At 44.3% G+C, this 23,183-nt stretch overlaps 1 protein-coding gene across 1 annotated transcript in view; it reads right to left on the bottom strand.

Moving 5' to 3' along the window:
- Positions 1-7,914: 7,914 nt before the first annotated feature.
- The window catches only part of LOC311514552 (olfactory receptor 52K2-like), a gene marked incomplete at both ends in the record, with an annotated part of 64,584 nt that continues 49,315 nt past the window's right edge, over positions 7,915-23,183 (bottom strand). The window contains one exon of the mRNA XM_084617123.1: positions 7,915-8,325. Coding sequence (XP_084473249.1) covers positions 7,915-8,325 — 411 coding nt within the window. The remainder of the gene's footprint in view (positions 8,326-23,183) is intronic.

The following is a 23,183-nucleotide window of genomic DNA, read 5'->3' as shown; positions in this document are numbered from 1 at the left end:
CTTCTGTGTGATGAGAGATTAATAAGATTGGGACTTTTCAGCTTGGAAAAGACATGATTAAGGGAGGACATGCCTGAGGGCTGTAAAATCATGACTGGTGTAGAGAAAGTCGATAAGGAAGTGCCATTTACTCCTTCTTATAATACATGAACTAGGGGTGACCAAATGAAATTAATAGGCAGCAGGTTTAAAACAAATCAAAGGAAGTATTTCTTCCCACAACGCACAGTCTGTGGAACTCCTTGCCAGAGGATGTTGTGAAGGCCAAGACCATAACAGGGTTCAAAAAAGAACTAGATAAATTCATGGAGGATAGGTCCATCAATGGCAGTTAGCCAGGATGTGCAGGAAGGTGACCCTAGCCGCTGTTTGCAAGAGGCTGGGAATGAGCAAAGGGGATGGATCACTTAATGATTCCCTGTTCTGTTCATTCCCTCTGGGGCACCTGGCACTGGCCACTGTCAGAAGAGAGGAGACTAGGCTCGATGGACCTTTGGTCTGACCAAGTAGGGCCTTTTTATGTTCTTATTTTCTTCTGGATTGGCCATTGTAGGTGGTGATGGTGGCACGACTTTTAGTTAGGGCAGCCTGGCATGTTCAATTTGAAGACCTTATTTTCAGTTGCTTATAAGTTTGCCAAACTGTCACTGTTTGGACTAAAAAATTCCCATACTGGGTTTCTGCTTCAAGTTTGAAAGTTTCAGGCATAACAGTTCAGCTGACTTCGTTAATAAATCTATGAGAAAACATGTCTTGCCCATGTTGAAAAAATTGTTTAATTGTTCCAGTGAGGAGTGCTATCACCTCCATGCTTTCCAGCAAATTAAAGTCAGGTAACAGCTCCCCTCCCTGTCACTCATTAACAGCCAAGCCCTGAAATGCAAGAGGAGGAGGTCACACTGTCTGTGTGTTAACACACTTCTCGCTCCTGAGGTCTTTTCTCAGTTCTACCTGCAAGGAGACTTTTGCCTCGGTGGGGTCTTAGCAAACTATGGGCCATGGCCTCCAAATTTGGCCTTGTATCAGACATCTACTGTCACCTTTCATGCTGAAGGATCCACAGTGTCACTGAAATACAGACACATTGGGGCTGGAGGTCATCAGCTTGGGGTGGAGGGTGCAGCAAAGAGGGATAATTTACCAGGGAAACTGGAGCAAATTCACCACCTACGTCCAGAGACCTGGGATGTTTAAAGGCTGTGCAGAGCAGAAAAGGATGACAGACCTAATCTCTATCCCATCCCACCCAAGTTCTACTGGGTTTGTCAGAGAGGTGAGCTCCTCAGCAGGAGATGGGTACCTGTGAATCCTCAGAAGGAAGTGTCTGCCCTGGGAATTCCCCTCAGGTAGTCGTGTCCCACAAATTTCTCACCCCAGCATCTGCAGGAGCATCCCACGCTGAGAGCTGACAAAGAGGTGTGCCCTGTTTATAATATAGTTCTGTGTAATCCCTGCAGGGTTCACTCAGCCTCTAGGGGAGAAGCGGCATCTGAATGGAAACAGGCTGGACACCAGAGGCATGCTAGCCAATATTTCTTTTTCCATGTCTGTGCTTCTGTGTTCTTTATCCTGTTATTGGAGTAAACAATAATTAAGGGACCTTCCCAAAGGGAGATGAGAACTCTTGGGCTCTGTGTTGAGTGAGAGAGGAATTGGCTACTCTGTGCATTTGTGTATATTTAAAAATTATAGTTGATTACTAAGAAAACTAGGGATAATGCCTAGATCTGCATAGGGCCTGACACCCTGTAAATGCCCAGCTGGCATGAGTAGTAGTAGACAGAGAGACCGAGAGATAGATAACTGACGGGAGACCTGAGCACTTTCTGCAGGCACACCCTATCAAAAGCTTTGCTAAAGTCAAGGAATAACACGTCCAGTGCTTTCCCCCATCCACAGAGCCAGTTATCTCGTCATATTTCTCATGGCAATGGAATTATAAGTTTTGTACTAAGTATGTCTTGGGAGATATCATTCTAAAAGTCTTGATCTGCTAAATATTAATAGCTCATTGCTATCAACGTATGTGACATTATGAAATCTTGCTATGTGTGACATGAGGCTGGGATCACTCCAAAGCAGGCATTTGGCATGACAATAGAGTAGCCAGACAGTGTTAATTTCTGTAATTTACATCTATCCAGGGAAGAATCCACTAACACAGGAATCTGAATAAGGAAGCCTCCTCAGAGGGAGCATGGATACAATGGAGAAAATTTGGCCAATGGGAGTGGACCTCCCATGTCACGTGCGCAGACTTTCCAGCAAGCTGGAAGAAACTATAAAAGATGCGGAGTGACATCCTCACTTGTCTTCACTCCCCCACAGCTCGACACTGAAAGAATGTCTGGAAAACAAAGGATTTTGAATGGGGAAGGGGAACCAGGCTGTAAGGCAGATGCACCCTGTGCTTCAGGAATGTGTGAGCCCACTTGTATCATCAGTCAGGGTGAGAGATTGCTCATTCGAATCCTAAGTAATGTGTTCAAGTCTTAGATTTGTTTCCTTTTATTCTATTTAAAGTTAATCACACTTCCCTGGGTTCAGCTCTGGCGGCTACAGTCTTAAGTTCAACAAAGTCATCTCAGGTTTCAGAGTAGCAGCCGTGTTAGTGTGTATTCGCAAAAAGAAAAGGAGGACTTGTGGCACCTTAGAGACTAACCAATTTATTTGAGCATAAGCTTTCCTGAGCTACAGCTCACTTCATCAGATGCATTCAGTGGAGTCATCTCAGTTTGTTTTAGATCCAGAGCCCATAGGAATACAGTAAACCACAAGCAAACAACACAGACAATTACAAGAGCATTTATCTTTTAGTAATTTTATTAAAGATACCAATCCAATCATGAACGCAACAGCATATATAATTCCAAACACGTACATGTACCGTGGACTAACTGTAACTATAGACACACTCACATCCTCCTAGGTGGTGTTACAGTGTGTCGGCCCTCTCAAAGTCTCTTGGCCCTCTCAAAGTCTCTTGGCCCTTGCGTGGAGTGATTGTCAGTACAGGTTTCCGCTGGAGTATCCCAAAGGGAGCTGAATTTGCTATTCTTGGGCACCCCTTTTTATACAGTGATTTTGACTAGACCTACTTCTATGACTGTACATGCTGCCATTGTCCCTCTCTTTCTTATTGGTCGGCCCCTGGAGTCATGAGGGACCCCGGATTCCACAGGTGGCGTAAGGTGATGCGCCACCTTCGCTTTGCGGTTAAGGCACGTGTTACGGACAGCGTTGCAGCAATCTTGTGTTTAATTCTAAGCTTTTCTGAATTTGCTTTTGCAATGTCACCAGAATTTTAGGGCATGAGGTCACTCCTGGGCCATTTCTTGTATCTAAGGCCTAAAATAGTTAAGCTAGGTCTTGCTGGTTTTAGCCTACAGTTTCCTTGTGTTTCAGCTTGTCTGATTTCTCACCTAGTTCCATTAAATATTGCTCATTCTTCTGTCTTACTTAATCTTATACTTCTAGAATTCTGTAAATCAATTTTGATTAGCATATAGTGAGTACACCGAATATAACGTGTTGATTAATTAAGTACCAGACAATAAATGAATACTAAACTAAACTGATTGGCTACACTGGGTGTGAGTTATCTTATTATCAAATGATGATTAGATACAAAGTGCCCTGTCACATACATATGACAACATATAGCAATGATAATCAAATCTTATATATAACTTAAAATTTATGCCTAAAAGATTATATGTAACTTAATTTTACCCACACACCATTAATTTACATTATTACTAGGGTTTAGTTCCTTCTTTTGGGACTCTTTCAATTGTTGAAGTAATTACCCCTCTGCATTGTGGTATGTGACTCTAGTCATAGGTTGCTTCTGGAATTTGATGTGGACTTATGCTCTGTATTTCCTCCTAAGTCTCAACATCTTTATACCGTTCTCTCATATTGCGTCTGGCTGTTGCTGGTGTTGTGACAGTTCATAGAATCATAGAAGATTCGGGTTGGAAGGGACCTCAGGAGTTCACCTCATCCAACCCCCTGCTCAAAGCAGGACCAATGCCCAACGAAATCATCCCAGCCAGGGCTCTGTCAAGCCAGGCCTTAAAAACCTCTAAGGAAGGAAATTCCACCACCTCCCTAGGTAACTCATTCCCGGGGGATATGTTCATAGTGACTTTCCCCTGGAAGGTATTTTGAAGATACTTTAATAAAAGATTCTACAGGGTATGATGATAGTCACAGATGAGAATTAAAGATCTGTGATCCATTGGCAATAGCCTCCTGTACCTGAAAAAACTGAGGTTTCTTTCCAGTGCTTCACCACCCTCCTAGTGAAAAAGTTTTTCCTAATACCCAACCTAAACCTCCACAACTGAAAGTTGAGATAGAATCAGTTGATCAGATAGGTAAGGGAATAGGAAATGTACGTGGTAAGGGGTTAGCCCGTCATGTACATATTGTTTTAATTTTTCCTCCCATACCATGAATAGCCATTGCTCCACCTTTTACTGAGCTTCAACATCTGGTTCTGTTTTCTCATGATCCATTTGGAATTCCATCACTGACTGGTAAAGAGTGAGTTTCTCCTGGGATATATGTTTTACATTCTCCCCCTCTACCCTAGATTTCTTCAGTAAGGAAAAGATTTTTTTTTCTCCAGTCTACATAAGACTTTTGGTTATTTCTCAATGTTACATGTAATCCTAGTCTATACAAACCCAACATATGATTTTGTACCTTACATTGTTACAGTTAGCTTTCGTGAGCTACAATGAAGTGAGCTGTAGGTCATGAAAGTTTATGCTCAAATAAATTTGTTAGTCTCAAAGGTGACACAAGTCCTCCTTTTCTTTTTGAGGATACAGACTAACACGGCTGCTACTCTGAAAATTTTTGCAGTTGTATCATTAGTCCATGCAGTAAATAGTGTTCTGTCCCAAATTTTAGATATGAATTGTCCTTGGTCCTTGACTATCCCATCTTCAGTAAGGGAAAGATCTTTTTTCCAATCTACATAAGGCTTTTATTTATTTTCTTCTGTATCATATGCAAGAACTATTCGTTTCCCTACTTTTCCTTTGCATTGTTGATAAAAGCTTTTATGAGGCATTTGGCTATTGTGACAAAGCTCTGTTCTTGCCTCTGTGGGTCCCGCGTTTCCTGGCGGATTTTGCTGGCCTCAGAGGCTCACCATGACCCTGCATGTAACCCTTCTTTCTCTAGAGACAAGGGTCACAGTCTACTGAGCCATTTTCATCATAAGCCAGTGAGGGAGGTGAGGAGAAGTTATCCTTCCTTGCACAGTCTCTGTTGTCTACCAGTCTGAGTGATTAAGCAGAGGGCAAAGGTGCGGGGGAGCCTGGGCCCATCCTCTACTCCGGGCTCCAGCCCAGGAACCCTAATAGTATCAGCTATGGTAGCTGACCTTTTAGAAACATGACATGTACAATTCCCTGGGCTACTTCCCCCACAGCAGCCCTCACTTCCTCAAGCTCCATTTCACCCTTACCTCAAGGCCTCCTTCCTTGTGCCTGATATAGAATCATAGAATCATAGAATATCAGGGTTGAAAGGGACCTCGGGAGGTCATCTAGTCCAACCCCCTGCTCAAAGCAGGACCAATCCCCAATTAAATCATCCCAGCCAGGGCTTTGTCAAGCCTGACCTTAAAAACTTCTATAGAATGACCTATATGGTGTGTACTACTCAGCCTCTCCAACAGCGCAACTTCCTCCCACAGCTCCTGACATGCACACCCACCTGACTAAATGGGAGGCTTTTAATTAGTTTCAGCCAGCCCCTGATTGCCTTCAGGTGTCCCAATCAACCTAGCCTTCTCCCTGCCTTCTGGAAAGTTCTTAATTGGCCCCAGGTGTCTTAATTGACCTGGAGCAGCTGCCATTTCACTTATCCTGGTACCAGGGATTTGTTTAGCCTGGAGCTAATATATCTATCTCCCACTACTTTTCTATAGCCATCTGGCCTTGCCCTGTCACACTATGTAATGTCTTAGGGAAATGGTGTATGTACCTTTTTTATGTTTCTCTGCCTTCAGTGCGAGATTTTTCCATAATAAAAGTTTTGTTTATCTCTCAATGTTACATGTAACCCTAGTCTATACAAAACCGACATATGATTCTGTACCGTATACATTGTCACAGTTCTATCATTAGTCCATGTGGTAAACAGTGTCCTGTTCCAAATTTTAGATATGAATTATTTTTGGTCTGGTTGGTAATTCCATTTAAAGAAAATTGCAGTTGACAGGCGTGGTATTTTAAATGGTTCTTGACCTGCTTTTATTCTTTCTTGTACCCAAGTCACTGTTATCTGTGAAGTTTTAGCCTTTATAGGCAAGTCTGAGTTTAGTCCCGCCATAACATTTTGATCTATTGCAATAATTTGTGTCTCTTGCGACAAACCCGCCTGTGACTCAGTTTGAACTGCAGCAAACAAGCAGAAGTGTAGTATTAGTGTGGTTGTGAGTGGCATTTTTACTGTTTCTGTCACTGAGCTGTTTTGTGTTGGCTTTCTTGCACAATTACCATCTTTGGTTATTGTGCCTGTGGAGATATTTCCCTCGCAATACCACTTTAGCTCATTTGCATGGTAATATTTATCTACTTTTTTGTTACTTTGTACAATTTTAATTTGATACACAGAGGCACTTAATCTGTCCACAATAATATATAGCCCAGGTTATGGGTTACATAAATTGTGTTCGGTTACACCATAAGATAAAATCATAACTTGGTTTCCAACCTCCCAAGAACTTTTTTCTTTGATTTTACAGTACTGGTGTACACTTGCCTTCATGCATGGCCACCCCCAACCTATCGGGGGGAGGCGCTGCATGGTATTTTCCACCCCTTGATGGTATGGCATGTACCAAATAGATAATTTGCCTAGCTTTGCATGCTTGTTTGTCCAAATTCAAGCAACTCTGTTTTTCAAGAGATTATAGAGTGGACCTGCAATGTGAGCAAAGTTAGGGATGAAGCCTCGATGGTATCCTGCTAAACCTGAGAAAGAATATAAAGAAGCTATGGTAGTGGGCATAGGTAATTCCCAAATTGCATTCACCTTTTGCTGTGCAGGTGATCGACCTCCTTGAGACAATGTGATGCCTAAAAAGGAAACTTCTGGAACCATGAGTCATACCTTTGTTGGATTACACTTTAATCCTGTGTCCTTGATGATTTGAAAAAGTTCATTTAGACACTCCAAGTGTTTCTCTTGAGTTTCTGTTGCTAAACAAATGTCATCTACATATTGAAATAGAACAGATGGTTTAGAAAACCTTGACAAAATTCATTTCATTTGCCTATGGAAAATGGCTGAATTATTATCTACCCCTTAAGGTCAGACTTGAAATGTAAACTGAATCCCATCTACTGTGAAAGTTAATGTTGGCTTTCCTTAGACACATGGTAGAAAAACATTTTGCTTTGGAATTGATAGATTTAATCAGGTCAGGCTTTTTGGATACAACAGCTGAACAAGCTAGAGTCACTTGATTCAACTTTCGATAGTCAATAGTAAGACACCATGACCCATTTGGTTTTTGTACTGGCCAGATTGGAGAGTTGCATACTGTTATACACTCATCAATGATTCCCTGCTGAAGCAATGATTCAGTGGTTTTAGCAATATGAGGTGAGGCCTAAAAAATTGGAAAATTTGCCATTCCTTGGAATGTCTGAAATGGTTCCCTTGCAAGCCACAGGGGTGTGGCCTCGGCCGAAGAGGTGGCGCAATTACCAGCAATTAGAATGGCGGCAACTCTATGACTTGTGCATAGACCGATTCCCTAATTTGCCAGACCAGCTCAGCATAGTGAGGTTAGGAAAGGAGTAAATGTCTCTCTGACTGTCCAGCACCATGTCACCTGCCAGCTCCGTATGGAGGTCTGAGAGCCAGAGCACCAGGAGAAAAAAATTAGGTTCTGTTATGAGTAAAGAGCCGGAGCAGCCTGTCCCGGATCTGTTTGGTCCCCACTCCATAGATGATGGGATTTAGCATGGGGGGCATCAAGAGGTAAACGTTGGCAATGAGAATGTGGAAATGCAGGGGCACATTCTGGCCAAACCGGTACATGAGGGAGAGGAAGAGACTTGGGATGTAAAAGGCTAAGATGGCACAGAGGTGGGAGATGCATGTACCAAAAGTCTTGAGCCGGGCGTCCTTCGTGGGGAGGCTGAAGATGGCTCTGAGGATCTGGGTGTAGGACAGGGCAATAAAAATCACATCCAGACCAATCACACAGAATACCACAAAAAGGCCATAGTAACTATTGATGCGGGTGTCGGCACAGGCCAGCTTCACCACGGCTATATGTGCGCAGTACGGCTGGGGGATGATGTTGGTTTTGCAATATGGCCACTGCCTCAACAGGAAGGGATAGGGCAGTGTGACCATTCCACTTCGCAGCATCATGGCCAGTCCAATCTTGGCCACCACAGAGTTTGTCAGGATGGTGGAATGTCTCAGGGGATGGCAGATGGCCACATAGCGATCCAGAGCCATGGCCACGAAGATCCCAGACTCCATCCCTGAGAAGCAGTGAAAAAAGTACAGCTGGATGAGGCAGGAACTGAAATCAATCTCTCTGGAATTCAACCAGTATATTGCTAGCATTTTGGGCACAATGGACGTAGATACAACCAGGTCGGTGATGGCCAGCATGCAAACGAAATAGTACATGGGCCCATGGAGACTCGGCTCTGTCTTCACGGTGAACAGGATGGTGAAGTTCCCCAAGATGGCTATGATGTACATGGTGAAGAAGGGGATGGAGATCCAGACGTGGGCGGCCTCCAGGCCAGGAATGCCCAGCAGGATGAAGGTGGAGGGGTTGGTGAGGTGGGTTGTGTTGGAATCTGACATGGAGTAGGGGAGAAGGTGTCAAACTCTGAGGCAGAACGGTGTCTCCTGCATGTACCATACGTTCCCCCAACTTCCTGTATGTGCCCCGGCTCTAGGGTGATGGTGGCCGTACAAATGCCTGGATGGAGAGACAGTGTTAATCTGAGACACTACATACACAACTGGAGGCTGTTCTCCTAGGTGAGGCGGATTGGTCGCTCCTCACACACTGAAAAATGACATTTTCATTATTCAGAGAAATGAACTATGAACAGCAGACCTCTCTAATGTCAATTCCATATTTTATGGGGCTCTCAGCATCAATAATTCCTACATGTCATGGTCTGAGAAACCTTAATAGGCACCAGCAGGAAACGTGATTGTCAATACTGGTTATTCATCATTGTTCCTGTCAAGAGTGAATCCCAACTCTGTCACTCCAAGTGCAGAAGTGGGACCCATAAGGATTTTAAAAATTAATACTTGCATTAAGGCTTGTGTCAAGGTTCCTTCCCCACTCTGAACTCTAGGGTACAGATGTGGGGACCAGCATGAAAACCTCCCAAGCTTACAGTTAGGATATAGATATTCAGGCCTGTCTGCAAAGGCCTGTACTTTAAGAATTTAGGTGTATTCTTATCGCTTGGCTAGTTCTAGAGGTATAAAAGAAAGAATCAAAATCACTGTCTGCTGGTGTAAGGGCCTTCTCTTACTGTGACAGTTTGTGGCCCTGTTCGTAGGCTCAGGCCTTTGGCTAAGCAGCAGAGGCAGCCATAAGCTGGGAAGCGAACGGTCACCTCCTCACATTCCAAACTAGTCACACTGAAAGACGGTGCTATTCGGCTGTTAGGATACAATCCTGTCCTGATAGTGCCTGTCGCCTCCAGAGAAAGGGAAGTGCCTAGAAAATGTAAAAGGAAACAGTTTGATAGCATCCTGTCTGGCAAGAACTCACTTATCAATAGCTGGGATGTGAAATCCTCACTTCTGTGTTGTCTTGTCATTATAGTTCCCACTTTGCTATTGTTTGTCTGTATAATCTCTGTCTGGTTCTGTGATTGTTCCTGTCTGCGGTATAATTAATTTTGCTGGGTGTAAACTAATGAAGGTGGTGGGATATAATTGGTTACATAATCATGTTACAATATGTTAGGATTGGTTAGTTAAATTTCAGGAAAATGATTGGTTAAGGTATAGCTAAGCAGAACTCAAGTTTTACTATATAATCTGTAGTCAATGAGGAAGTGAGTGGGGTGTGGGTGGGGGGTGGGCATGTGGGTGTGTGAGATGGGAACAGGGAATGGGGGTAAGAAAATTGGAATCATGATTTGCTAAAGGAGGAAATGGGAACAGGGAATGGGAGTAAGGAAGTTGGAATCATGTTTGGCTAAGGGTAGGAATGGGAACAGGGACACAGGTGTAAGGCTCTGTGGTGTCAGAGGTGGGAAGGAGGATACTAAGGAAGGAAACTGGAATCATGCTTGCTGGAAGTTCACCCCAATAAACATCGAATTGTTTGCACCTTTGGACTTCGGGTATTGTTGCTCTCTGTTCATGCGAGAAGGACCAGGGAAGTAAGTGGGTGAAGGAATAAGCCCCCTAACACTTACTTTTACCAACTTAGGTTAAAACTTCCCCAAGGAACAAACTATTTTACCCTTTGCCCTTGGATTTCCACTGCCACCACCAAACGTTTATCTGGGTTTATTTTATTAGGAAAGCATTGTTTGGAAACGTCTTTCCCCCCAAAATCCTACCCAAACCCTACACCCCCTTTCCTGGGGAAGGCTTGATAAAAATCTTCACCAATTTGCATAGGTGACCACAGACCCAAACCCTTGGATCTTAAGAACAATGAAAAAAAACAATCAGGTTCTTAAAAGAAAAATTTTAATACAAGAAAATGTAAAAGAATCACCTCTGTAAAATCAGGATGGTAAATACCTTACAGGGTAATTAGATTCAAACCATAGAGAATCCCTCTAGGCAAAACCTTAAATTACAAAAAGACACAAAAACAAAGAAAATCCAATCCTGTTCTTAAAAAAGGTAAACTTTATTAAAAAAAAAAAAAAAAAGAAAGAAAATACATCTGAAACTTAGGCTTTTACAAGATTTAAAAAGAGCAATTCAAAAAATCAAGCAGGCAAAATAGCTTTCTTGGGGTTCAGCTTAAAAGGAGTCCACTAGCCAAATAAAAGAAATAACCCTAATTATTCTGATCTACTTACACATCTGGAGTTCAGATATGTAGTTCTAGGCATGGTCTGATAATGTATGATCACACCTGGCTTAAGCTGCCTACAGTATGTCTGCTCTGTCCCTCCAGCCCAGGGAACAACAGACAACGGGAAAGTTTCTTCCCCAATTTTAAAAAGTTTTACCTTCCCATTGGCTCTTTTGTTCAGGTGCCCACTTTTTTTTTCATTACCTGGGGGATTTTTTAACCCTGTACTGGTAAAGCAAGCAAAGAACAGCTACGAAGAGGAATTTTACAGCTAAATGACTCTATGATACACTAAATCGCTATGGCAGGAAAGTTTTCAGGAACAATGATGGATAACCAGTATTGACATTTCAAGCTGAAAAGTCCCAGTCTTATTAATCTCCCCTTATACAGAAGCCATTCCATACCACTAATCATTTTTGTTGTCCTTTTCTGAACTTCTTCCAATTCCAATATATCTTTTTTGAGATGGGGTGACCACATCTGCATCTATTCAAGGTGTGGGCGTACCATGGATTTATATAGAGGCAATATGATATTTTCTGTCTTATTACCTATCCCTCTCTAAAGTGTAAAAATATAACTAGGAAGGCCAAAAAACATAACTAGGAAACGAAAAAAATAATTTTAAGAACAACTACCCAAAGACTCAAAAAATAGGAGCAAAATTTTATTTAAGTACATCAGAAGCAGGAAGTCTGCTAAACAACCAGTGGAGCCATAGGACGATCAAGATGAAAAAGGGGCACTCAGGGACAATAAAGCCATTTTGGAGAAACTAAATCAATACTTTGCATTGGTCTTCACGGCTGAGGATGTGAGGGAGATTCCCAAACCTTAGCCATTCTTTTTAGCTGACAATTCTGAGGAATTGTCCCAGATTAAGGTGTGATTAGAGGAAGTTTTGGAACAAATTTATCAATTAAACAAGTAAGAAGTCACCAGAACCCGATGGGATTCACCCAAGACTGCTGAAGGAACTCAAATGTCAAATTGCAGAACTACTAACTGTAGTCTGTAACCAATCATTTAAATCAGCTTCTGTACCACATGGCTAGAGGATAGCTAATGTGACGCCAATTTTTAAAAATAGCTCTAGAGGTGACGCTTGCAGTTACAGGATGGTAAGCCTGACTTCAGTACCAGGCAAACTGGTTGAAACTATAGTACAGAACAACATTGTCAGACATGTAGAAAGACATTATTTGTTGGGGAAGAGTCAACGTGTGTAAAGGAAAATGATGCCTCACCAATCTACTAGAATTCTTTGAGGGGGTCAATGAGCATGTGGACAAGGGGGATCTGGTGGGTGCAGGGTACATAGATTCTCAGAAAGCCTTTGACAAGGTACTTCACCAAATGCGCTTAAGCAAATTAAGCTGTCATGGGATAAGAGGGAAGGTCCTCTCATGCATTGGTAACTGGCTAAAAGATAGGAAACAAAGGGTAGGTATAAATAGTCAGTTTTCAGAATGTAGAGAGGTAAAACCTGATGTTCCCCAGGGGTTTGTGAGGTGGCAAAATTTGCAGATAATACAAAATTTCTAAAGATAGTTAAGTCTCAGGCAGAGTGTGAAGAGCTATTAAAGGGTCACTCAAAACTGGATGACTGGGCAACAAATTGGCAGATGAAATTTAATGTTGATAAATGCAAAGTAATGCACAGTGGAAAGCAGAATCCCAACTACACATATAAAATGATAGGGTCTAAATTACCTGTTACCACTAAAGTAGGAGAGCTTGGAGACATTGTGGATAGTTCCCTGAAAACATCAACTCAGTGTGAAGCTGCAGTCAAAAAAGCAAACAGAATGTTGGGAATCATTAAGAAAGGGACAGATAATAAGACAGAAAATATCATATTGGCTCTTTATAAACCCATGATGTGCCCACATCTTGAATCCTGTGTGCAGATGTGGTCACCCCATCTTAAAAAAAGATATATTGGAATTGGAAAAGGTTCAGAAAATAGCAACAAAAATGATTAGGGGTATGGAAGCACTTCTGTGTGATGAGAGATTAATAAGACTGGGATTTTTCAGCTTGGAAAAGACACGACTAAGGGACTATATGCCTGAGGGCTGTAAAATCATGACTGCTGTAGAGAAAGTCTATAAGGAAGTGCTATTTACTCCTTCTCATAACACAAGAACTAGGGCTGACCAAATGAAATGAATAGGCAGCAGGTTTAAAACAAATAAAAGTAAGTATTTTTTTCACACAGCGCAGAGTCAACCTGTGGAACTCCTTGCCAGAGGATGTTTTGAAGGTCAAGATTATAACAGGGTTCAAAAAAGAACTAGATAAATTCATGATAGGATAGGTCCATCAATGGCTATTCGCCAGGATGGGGAGGGAAGGTGTCTCTAGTCTCTGTTTGCCAGAGGCTGGGAATGAGCAACAGGGAATGCATCATTTGATGATTACCTGTTCTGTTCATTCCCTCTGGGGCACCTGGCACTGGCCACTGTCAGAAGAGAGGAGACTAGGCTCGATGGACCTTTGGTCTGACCCAGTAGGGCCTTTCTTATGTTCTTATTTTCTAATGGATTGGCCATTGTAGGTGGTGATGGTGGCACGACTTTTAGTTAGGGCAGTTTGGCACGTTCAATTTGAAGACCTTATTTTCAGTTGCTTATAAGTTTGCCAAACTGTCACTGTTTGGACTGAAAAATTCCCATACTGGGTGTTTGCTTCTGGCTGAATTGTTTTTTGAATGTTTTAGGCATAGCAGTTCAGCTGACTTCATTAATGAAGCTAGGAGAAAACATGTCTTTCCCATGTTGAAAAATTTGTATAATTGTTCCAGTGAGGAGTGCTATCATCTCCATGCTTTCCAGCAAATTAAAGTCAGGTTACAGCTCCCCTCCCTGTTACTCATTAACAGACGAGCCCTGAAATGCAAGAGGAGGAGGTGACACTGTCTGTGTATTAACACACATGTCGCTCCTGAGGTCTTTTCTCAGTTCTAACTCCAACGAGACTTCTGCCTTAGTGGGGCCTTAGCAAACCGTGGGGCATGGCTTTTCAGAATTTGGCCTTGTATTGGACATCTACTAACACCTTTCATGCTGAAGGATCCACAGTGTCACTGAAATACAGACACATTGGGGCTGGAGGTCATCAGTCGGGGTGGAGGGTGCAGCAAAGAGGGAGAATTTGGCCAGTGACACTGGAGCAAACTCACCACCTGTGTCCAGGGCCCTGGGCTGACCTAATCTCTATCCCATCCCGCCCATGTTCTGTTGGGTTTTTCGGACAGGTGAGCTCCTCAGCAGGAGATGGGTACCTGTGAATCCTGAGAAGGAAGTGTCCTCCCTGGGAATCCCCTTCAGGTAGCCATGTCCCACTCCTCTCTCACCCCAGCATCTGCAGCAGCATCCCAAGCTGAGAGCCTACACAGGGGTCTGCACCGTTTATAATATAGCTCTGTGCTCAGGGGGGTTCACTCAGCCTCTAGGGGAGAAGCAGCATCTGAATGGAAATGGGCTGGACACCGGAGGCACTCTAGCCAGTATTTATTTTTCCATGTCTGTGCTTCTGTGTTCTTTATCCTGTTATTGGAGTAAACAGTAATTAAGGGGCCTTCCCAAAGGGCGATGAGAACTCTTGGGCTGTGTGTTGAGTGAGGGAAGAATTGGCTGCTCTGTGCATTTGTGTATATTTAAAAATTATAGTTGATTACTAAGAAACCTAGGGATAGTGCCTAGATCTGCACAGGGCCTGACACCTGTAAATGCCCAGGTGGGATGAGTAGTAGTAGACAGAGAGATCGAGAGATAGATAACTGAAGGGAGACCTGAGCACTTTCTGCAGGCACACAGTGAGGTCACTAACAGATCACAGATCTTTAATTCTCATCTGTAGCTATCATCACCCTTTAACACCTTTTATTAGAGGATCTTCAAAATACCTAGCAGAGGAAAGTCACCATGAAAACATCGCCATCATTCAGATAGGTAAACTGATGCATGGGGAGGTGTGAACTGGGAAAGGTCACACAGAGAATGACAGACAGAATGCATCAGTCCTGATTTCCCTGCCGTAACCATGGTCTCTCCGTCACTAACTGAGCACAAGGCAAGAGGGATATGAACTCATGGTCTAACCGGGCCTGTTTGTTGGGTGGGTGTGATGGACTTCCTGGGGTTCAACCTGGAATGTGGTTACCTCCTAACCCTCTGCAAAAACAATCTGGCCCCCTTCTCACACTGTGAAACTCTGGCAAGGTGCAGTCATCTCAGATCTCCCACTTAAATAACCATTCACAGACAGGGACATGAACATGTGTACTTGCATGAATGCTTTCACTAAACACTCATGATCCAACAATACAGAGGCTCCAGCGCGCTCTCCCCAACTCTCCTGCCTAGGACCCCAGAGTTGTACCATCATGCCCTGATCAAAAGTTTGACCAGTCTAACTTTATTACCCAGTCTGCCTCTCACAGAATCACATAAGATTAGAGATATAAGAGACCTCAGGAACTCATCTAGTCCAACACCCTGCTCAAACCAGGACCAACCCCAATTAAATCATCCCAGCCAGGGCTTTCTCAAGCCGGGCCTTAAAAACCTCGAAGGAAGGAGATTCCACCACCTCCCTAGGTAACCCATTCCAGTGCTTCACCACCCTCCTAGTGAAATAGTGTTTCCTAATATCCAACCTAGATCTTCCCCAATGCAACTTGAGACCATTGTTCTTCCCCAATGTGGAGAGGACAATGCACCAGCCCTTGCTCCTGAGCAGATTTCCCTTTAACATTTCAAACAATGTGCTGTTAGGTAAAAAAAATATAAAACAGATTAGGTACAGAAAGATAGATTTTAAGTGATTATAAGTAGTAGCATACAGATCGATGCTGATTACCTAAGAAATAAACAAAATCACAACTTAAGTTCTGTACACTAGACAGAGTTTGAATCAAGCAGTATCTCATCTTTATGGTACAGTTAGTCCACCAATCTTCTATACACAGACTAGATATCCCTTCAGCCTGGGACCAAATCCCCAGTTCAGTCCACGTTTCTAAGGTATTTACAGGTCTTGAATTATTGGGGGAGTGAGGCCGAGTGATGATGCCGCTTCTCCCCATTATAGCTTCTGCCACATGGAGGGAACTTCAGTTTTCCAAGCAAAAGCCCCCGGCACAGTTAATGTGAAAGAACAGTCACAAGATGGAGTCCAGTGTCACATGACTGTTCACACACACACTTGCTTCAGTGAGTCATAGAAGGGGCCAGTACCCATATCCTGGCTAGAACATTCACAGGAAAGTCCATCAGGTGGGGTTAAGCTTCTTCTAAGGCCTATCATGTTTCTTAAAGGTCCATTAACTTGAATGGTTCATCCAAGTGGATGTAAAGTCTCTTGTGGGTGTTACCGAGGAGCAAACACATTTCAAATACTGGTACATAGTCAATGTTCATAACTTTATGTATAAAACTGATGCATGCATACAAATAGGGTAATCATATTCAGCAAATAAAACTTTTCCATTGAAACCTTACGTGGTATACTGTATGTAAAACACATCATAATCAAATCACTGTGGTAAGTATTGGGGTGCCAGGGTGTTGTTTTGGGTGCAGAATGTCACACCTCCCCCCTTAATTTACTGCAGCAGAGTTAGTCACTGACTAATATGGACACAGTGTGTCCAAAGTCCCCTTTAGGTTTTGACCATAAAGCTCCCAAGAGTTGAAAAACATTGTAGTATTATCCACATGTTCTTGCAAAGTTCTGTGTAGCTTTTAACACTTTGTAGATCATCCCAGTGATATTAAAAGTCAGGTAGTGTGCCTTCTCTGGGTCTCTAGAGAACGTATCTTTGTATCTTTGAAGCATTGTCAACCATTGCACTTTTCCAACTGGGGGTAACTCAACACAGATATTCATCAATGCCATGAGGTGGTGTGACTCAGTCTCCCCTTCCACACAGCAGACTAGGTTTATTATGGTTTCCTTGCTGTGATGAGCTTTGAGCCTGTTCACAGGTGTTAGTGAGAAGCACTATCCCCATAGGGCTTCTTGTTTCCAACTCCTAGTGTGTCCAAAAGCTTTGCCCCAAAATCATGCATGTTACACCCTTTCATAGCATTTACCGTCAGTACCAAATTCTTTGCTATAAGGTTCACCATTAGTTGCAGACTTTGCATCATGAGATTTAACCATAACTCCACATCTTTTATCACAGGCAGGTGTTCCCAAGTATTTTTATTATACCTCACCTTTTGCTTGAACAGTTTGGTTTGTTCAAACCCATTGTGTCTTTCAATTCCACTGTGAACCTTAACATGTTTAATTACTGGTTTTCCTTTCCCCTCTGTGTCCCCTTCAGTAGGGATCTCAGTCTAAGGTCATTTTGGGGTCTTTGTCTGCCAGGGTCAAGTGAGAAAAGGATGTAAGGTGACTTTGCATGTTGGCTAGCCCGCTGTAGAGTTGCTTGCCAATCCCAGGGTTATGCCCATGCAAAAAAATTTGCCCACCCCCATCTCATGCTTTCTTTGTGATCCCCACTCTCAGCACTGGGACCTAGAGAGTTGTGATCTGTGCTTTTTGCAATAAGATGTGGATCTTCTCCCAGCAGCTATTTCACAGCTGATTTCTGTGTCTTCCCAACCCAGGGAATTTACTCCTCCTCTCTGTGAGTTGGGTCATTCACATTTTCACAGACAACCATTTATTCATTTGGATCCACATCCTGTCTTTAAGAGAGTTGGTTTTCACAAGCCCATCAGGAACAAAGTCCTGAAAAATTGTGACCTGGATTGGGGTATCCTCCGTCACCCCTCTCTCTGTCCCCGAGAGATCAGTTGTGTGACTGCTCCCCTTCAGGAGGTCAGTTACATGGTTCCCTCTCAAAGCCTGACCCACAGCTTGAGTATCTAGGTGCACAGATGCTGAGTCAGCCATTCTGTCCTGGATGTCTCCCCCACCACCACGTGACCAGTGAGGAGACTTTCCTGTACTCCCATTATTCCTCCCCCAGTTTTTTTCTCTGTGCCCACCCAGGGACATTTCTAGGGTGGGACCTGTCCCCAGTTCAGCTGTGAAGGGCCTGGGAAGTTGTGTCACTGGCAGGCGCTGCACCCCCTCTCCTTCCTGAGTTGGGGTTGCCTCCTGCTGCAGAGTTAAAGGAAATCTCACCCACCTCCTCAGTGGTTTCTGTGATTCCAGCACCCTTCTCTGGCCTCTGCTCTGGGACACATCTTCCTACACTTCTGAGCATTGGGTTTGTCCTGTTTAGCTGCAACCTGGACATTTTTATCCCTAACAGGCAATAAACTGTCCTCCCTCTCTGGGGACACGCTGCCTTCAGCTGCAGGGCAGGTGCTGGTCTCAACCACCCCCACCCCTGGAAGCATGTAGCTTCCCCCTGCTGCACAGGAATCAAAGAGACTCTCTCTTTCCTTCAGTAGTTCCTGTGACTTTCCCCTTTCCCTCTGAGGTCCCAGCAGGATGTTCCTTCGTGTTGAAGGTGGACACTTTAACAGCCTGAGCTACATGGAAGAAATCATTATCAATTAGTGTATCAATGGGGTTATTGTCTAGTAGCCCTACTGATAATACAGCATCCAAACCCTCGGTTTCTATGTGCATTTTAACCAAAGGCACAAAGATTTTTTCACCTCCTACCAATAAAAGCTCTGCCATCTGTCCTAGCAGGATGTCAGCTTTTTATAAATTGGTTAGTCTCTAAGGTGCCACAAGTACTCCTTTTCTTTTTCCTAACCACAGAAATTGTTGCCCCTTTATCTTCCCACCGAAGGTGTTCCCTGCAGTTAATGCCGACAGCCTTGTTGTGCTTCATGCCTAGTTGTGCAGAGGCTAGTTTGAGACGGGACAGGCATCTGAGAGGCTTCTGTGCTCAGGGTCTCAGTATTTGCATGAGATACCTGTTGCCTGCTTCCTCCCAGCACAGGGCATTGATTCCCCAGGTGATCAGTGGAATTACAGTGATAGCACCTTCCGCGCTGTTCTGTTTTTACAAGAGATTTGGGTCTGGGATTATTGGAATGAGGTAAAATGGAATCCTGCTTCCCACAAAGTTTACACCCCCTCTGCTAGAGAAGCCATCTCATGCATAGTTTTCACTTTTTTATCACATAGACACTGTTTTAAATCATCTTTGCGTATGTTTACGAATTCCTTACCCACTTTTCCATCAAATCTCTCATTTTCATAAAATTATAAGACTGAAATGGACCTTGAGAGTCATCTAGTCCAGTTCCCTGCCCTCATGGAAGGACTAAATATTATCTAGGCCATCCCTGACAGGTGTTTGCCCAACCTGCTCTTAAAAATCCCCAATGATGGAGATTCTGCATCCTCCATAGGCAATTTATGTCAGGGCTTAACCACTTTGACATTTAGGATTTTTTTTCTTATGTCCAACCTAAACCACCCTTGCTCCAATTTAACCCCTTTGCTTCTTGTCCTATCCGCAGAGGTTAAGAAGAACAATTACTTGAAAACTATTATCATGTCCCTCTCACAGGACATGTGTAAACTGGAAACTTCAAAGCGCAGTTGCAGGAACGCTCCCATGGCAGCGCTTTGAAGTGCTCCTGGTAATCCACCTCCATGAGGGGATTAGCTCCGAATGCTGGGAGCCTGTCTACACTGGAGCTTTAAAGTGCTCAGACTTGCTGAGCTCAGGGGGCATGATTTTTCACCCCTTCTGAGCCAGCAAGTTAGAGCGCTATAAAATGTAAATGTAGACAAGCCAATAGTCTTCTCTTTTCCAAACTAAAAAAAAAACAAATTTTTTCAATCTTCCCTCATAGGTCATGTTTTCTAGACCTCTAATCATCATCTTTGTTGCTTTTCTCTGGACTTTCTCCAATTTGTCCTGATCTTTCCCAAAATGTGGCACCCAGAATTGGACACAATACACCAGTTGAGGCCTAATCAGCGTGGAGTAGAGTGGAAGAATTACTTCTTGTGTCTTCCTTTGAACACCCTGGCTAATACATCCCAGAATGATGTTTGCTTTTTTCATGAAAGCGGTACACTGTTCACTCATATTTAACTCGTGGTCCATGGTGACCCCCAGATCCCTTTCCTCAGGACTCCTTCTTAGGCAGTCATTTCCCATTTAGTATGTGTGCAACGGATTGTTCCTTCCTAAGTGGAGTACTTGGCATTTGTCGTTATTGAATTTCATCCCATTGACCTCAGACCTTTTCCCCAGTTTGTCCAGATCATTTTGAACTATAATGATATCCTCCAAAGCACTTGGAACCCCTCCCAGTGTGGTATCATCCATAAACTTCATAAGTGTACTCTCAATGCCGTTATCTAAATCACCGATGAAGACGTTGAACAGAACCGGTTCCAGAACTCCCCCACCCACTGACCAACTGGACCTGCTCTTCACCCCTTGATGCGGCCATCTGCTTCACCCTTTACGCCATCTGGGACTGTTCCAGCGGCAGGAAAAAAGACTGAGTGACACAGGCGCTGAGTGACACATGCCTCCCATCCCCCTTTGGACTTACCCTCCCAGCTTCATTTGGATGGTGGGCCTCCCTCTGCTTTGCCCACCAGCCCTCCTGCAGCAGTTGGCTCCTTCCGCCTGCCACCTGCCCCGCCCGCCCCTTTTTGCCTGTTTTCTCCCCGTCTGCTGCTTTGGCCCTTTGGGAGTTTTTCTTTCCTCTTAGTTTGCTTACCCCGACTCAGTGTTTGTTAGATTGTTAGCTGCAGGCCCCTTCCCTTGTAGTTCCTCCCACCAGCTCTAGAGACATTCCACCCTTGGATCCCAGAGTAAACGCCCAGGTGCCCGCAGCCCCTCCATGCACCACCACGTCATCTGCCCCAACTGCCACCTCCAGTTCCATCCCTGGTGGCCGGAGTCCCTTCCCCACCCTGACCAAGAAGCATGGTGTCTGTTGCCTCCTGGTGCTCGCCTTGCCCCACGTGGAGACCTAGGTGCAGACATTGGCAAGGGTGGTGCAGCCTATGTCTATGGTGGCGATCTCCATGATGTATGGGAAGGTGGTCTTCTTGTCATCGGAGGCCATCCTCCAGGAGGCAGAGGAGAAGGGACTGGCAGTGGGGGGAGTTTGTCCCTATTCAGCCCCTTGGGGACGTGGGCGTAGGTGTGGTTTTTACCTCCATTCCTCCCTTCCTTACTAACAGAACCCTTCTGCCATTCCTCTCCACCCCGAAGGAAGCTGATATCTATAATGAGCCCACTCCCATTGGGTTGTAAGGACCCTATCCTCCGTCACATCCTGTCCTTCCACCAGCAGATCCAAATCAAACTGCAGCCCGTGGCGAGTGATGGAGTGGCACTGGAGGAGTCTGACTGGTGCCTACAAGGGGTCCACTACCTGGTGCATTACTTCTCGGAGGAGGCCTGGTGTTACCTCTGATGGGGGATGTGCAGAGGGATTGTCCCCCTGCCCCAGCATGGAGGGGCATCTGGGACCCCCAAGAACCAGGACAATACATGCCCTGCCATTGCCGGTGACCCTGGTGGACTTTTCCATGTACTCGCCCCTCCTTCCTTCATAGAATCATAGAAGATCAGGGTTGGAAGGGACCTCAGGAGGTCATCTCATCCAACCCCCTTACTAACAGAACCCTTCTGCCATCACTACTGCTCCAGCCCTGGGGGCAAGCCCCCCGTCATGTGCAGATGAGCAGGTGGGCCTGGCCTGTGTCAGATGCAGTCTAGTGGGGCCCAAGGAGGAGAGGGTGACAGGGCCATTGATGGGGGAGGAAAAGGGCCCACCCCAGGGGGAGGTTTCCCTTCTCCCTATTATCCCCCCTTGCCTCCCAGACCCCCAAGTACATCACCCTTGCCCCCTGGCTCCTTGGAGGGCTGGTGCTCATTCAGCATAAGTACAGAAAATATTAACCCATCTGGAGGAATTGCTGGGGAGGTGGCAGCTTCATAGACAGGGCTGGAGGCTGCTCGAAAGATGTGGGTGCTCGTAGAGCAGCAACTACTGCCCTCCTCCTTCCATGACCTTTGTGGGGATGTCAGGACCGCAGCCTTACTACAAAACTGCAGATCTATAGAACAATAGATGCCAAAGCTCCAGTGGATGGAAGCAAAATTTGGGGCTGAGGGAGGCTGAAGAAATCTGGGCTGAAGTTGTCAATAGTCTCTAATATCTGCTCCATATCAAGGGGAAGCACAAAATCAGGAGTGAGTATATATTGAGTATGTATTGAACCCAGAACTACTCCCATAAATGGTGGCAGTTTTGGCAGCTCTCTTGCTGGGGACACATTACTAGAGTAAATGACCAGCAGTTACTGAAGTGAGCATACCAAGAAATGTTACTGCATGGCCAGTGATCACGTGGGTGCCGAAAACTTCAGAGGCACAACAAGACTGCCACTGCGTGAATATATAGCCAGACCTGCTTCATCACCTTCCAAGAGACAGATCCAGACAGTCCGGGGTTTGCAAGGAGGCTACATTCATTTGGGATTAGCCATGATGATGCTGATGATGACTGACAGTACGAATGGCTCCCCAGATACTGTGGCAAAATTTCTGTTGATCCAATAATGTGTGTGAGGCTGAGGTCTGCCAAACAGAAAATGCAGGTGACACTTGCTGAACAAGCAAAGTGAGAGGGACATTTTCAGGGGGTCACATATTGCACATGCGATAGGTAACGGGAAAAACAGTCTTTCATTTTCCTTTGCTCTGTACCTCCATTTGCTTTTCTCCTACAGTAAGGCTATAATGCAGTCTTTTTCAGGACATGGATGCATGTCTTATATAAAAATACAAAATTAGATTTCAGAGAGCTTTAATTTGGTAGATGTATTGCTGTAACATGCTGTACCCAAAAGCAACTCCCTGGCACCCCCGTATGCACCACTGTTATATAATTGCAACAAATCTAGTCCAAAATATGTCATGTGAGGTGTCTATGGAAAAGTTATGGTTTTCTGAATATGATTATCCTATTTGTACGCATGTCTCTTCTTTGGATCTGAAGTTACGAATATTGACTATACCTGTATTTCAGATGTGTTTGCTCCTGTGGTAACTCCCACAGGGTACTTTACATACCATCTATCCAGCACTTTGTGAATGGACTATTCAACTTGATGGCCCATCCATAAGCACAATAGGCCATGGAAA

This window comes from Lepidochelys olivacea (assembly GCF_965140295.1).
Source record: "Lepidochelys olivacea isolate rLepOli2 genome assembly, chromosome: 1".
NCBI classification, from domain to species: domain Eukaryota; kingdom Metazoa; phylum Chordata; order Testudines; family Cheloniidae; genus Lepidochelys; species Lepidochelys olivacea.
The sequence above is the reverse complement of the archived record's forward strand: the minus strand, read 5'-3'. Positions and strand labels throughout refer to the sequence as shown.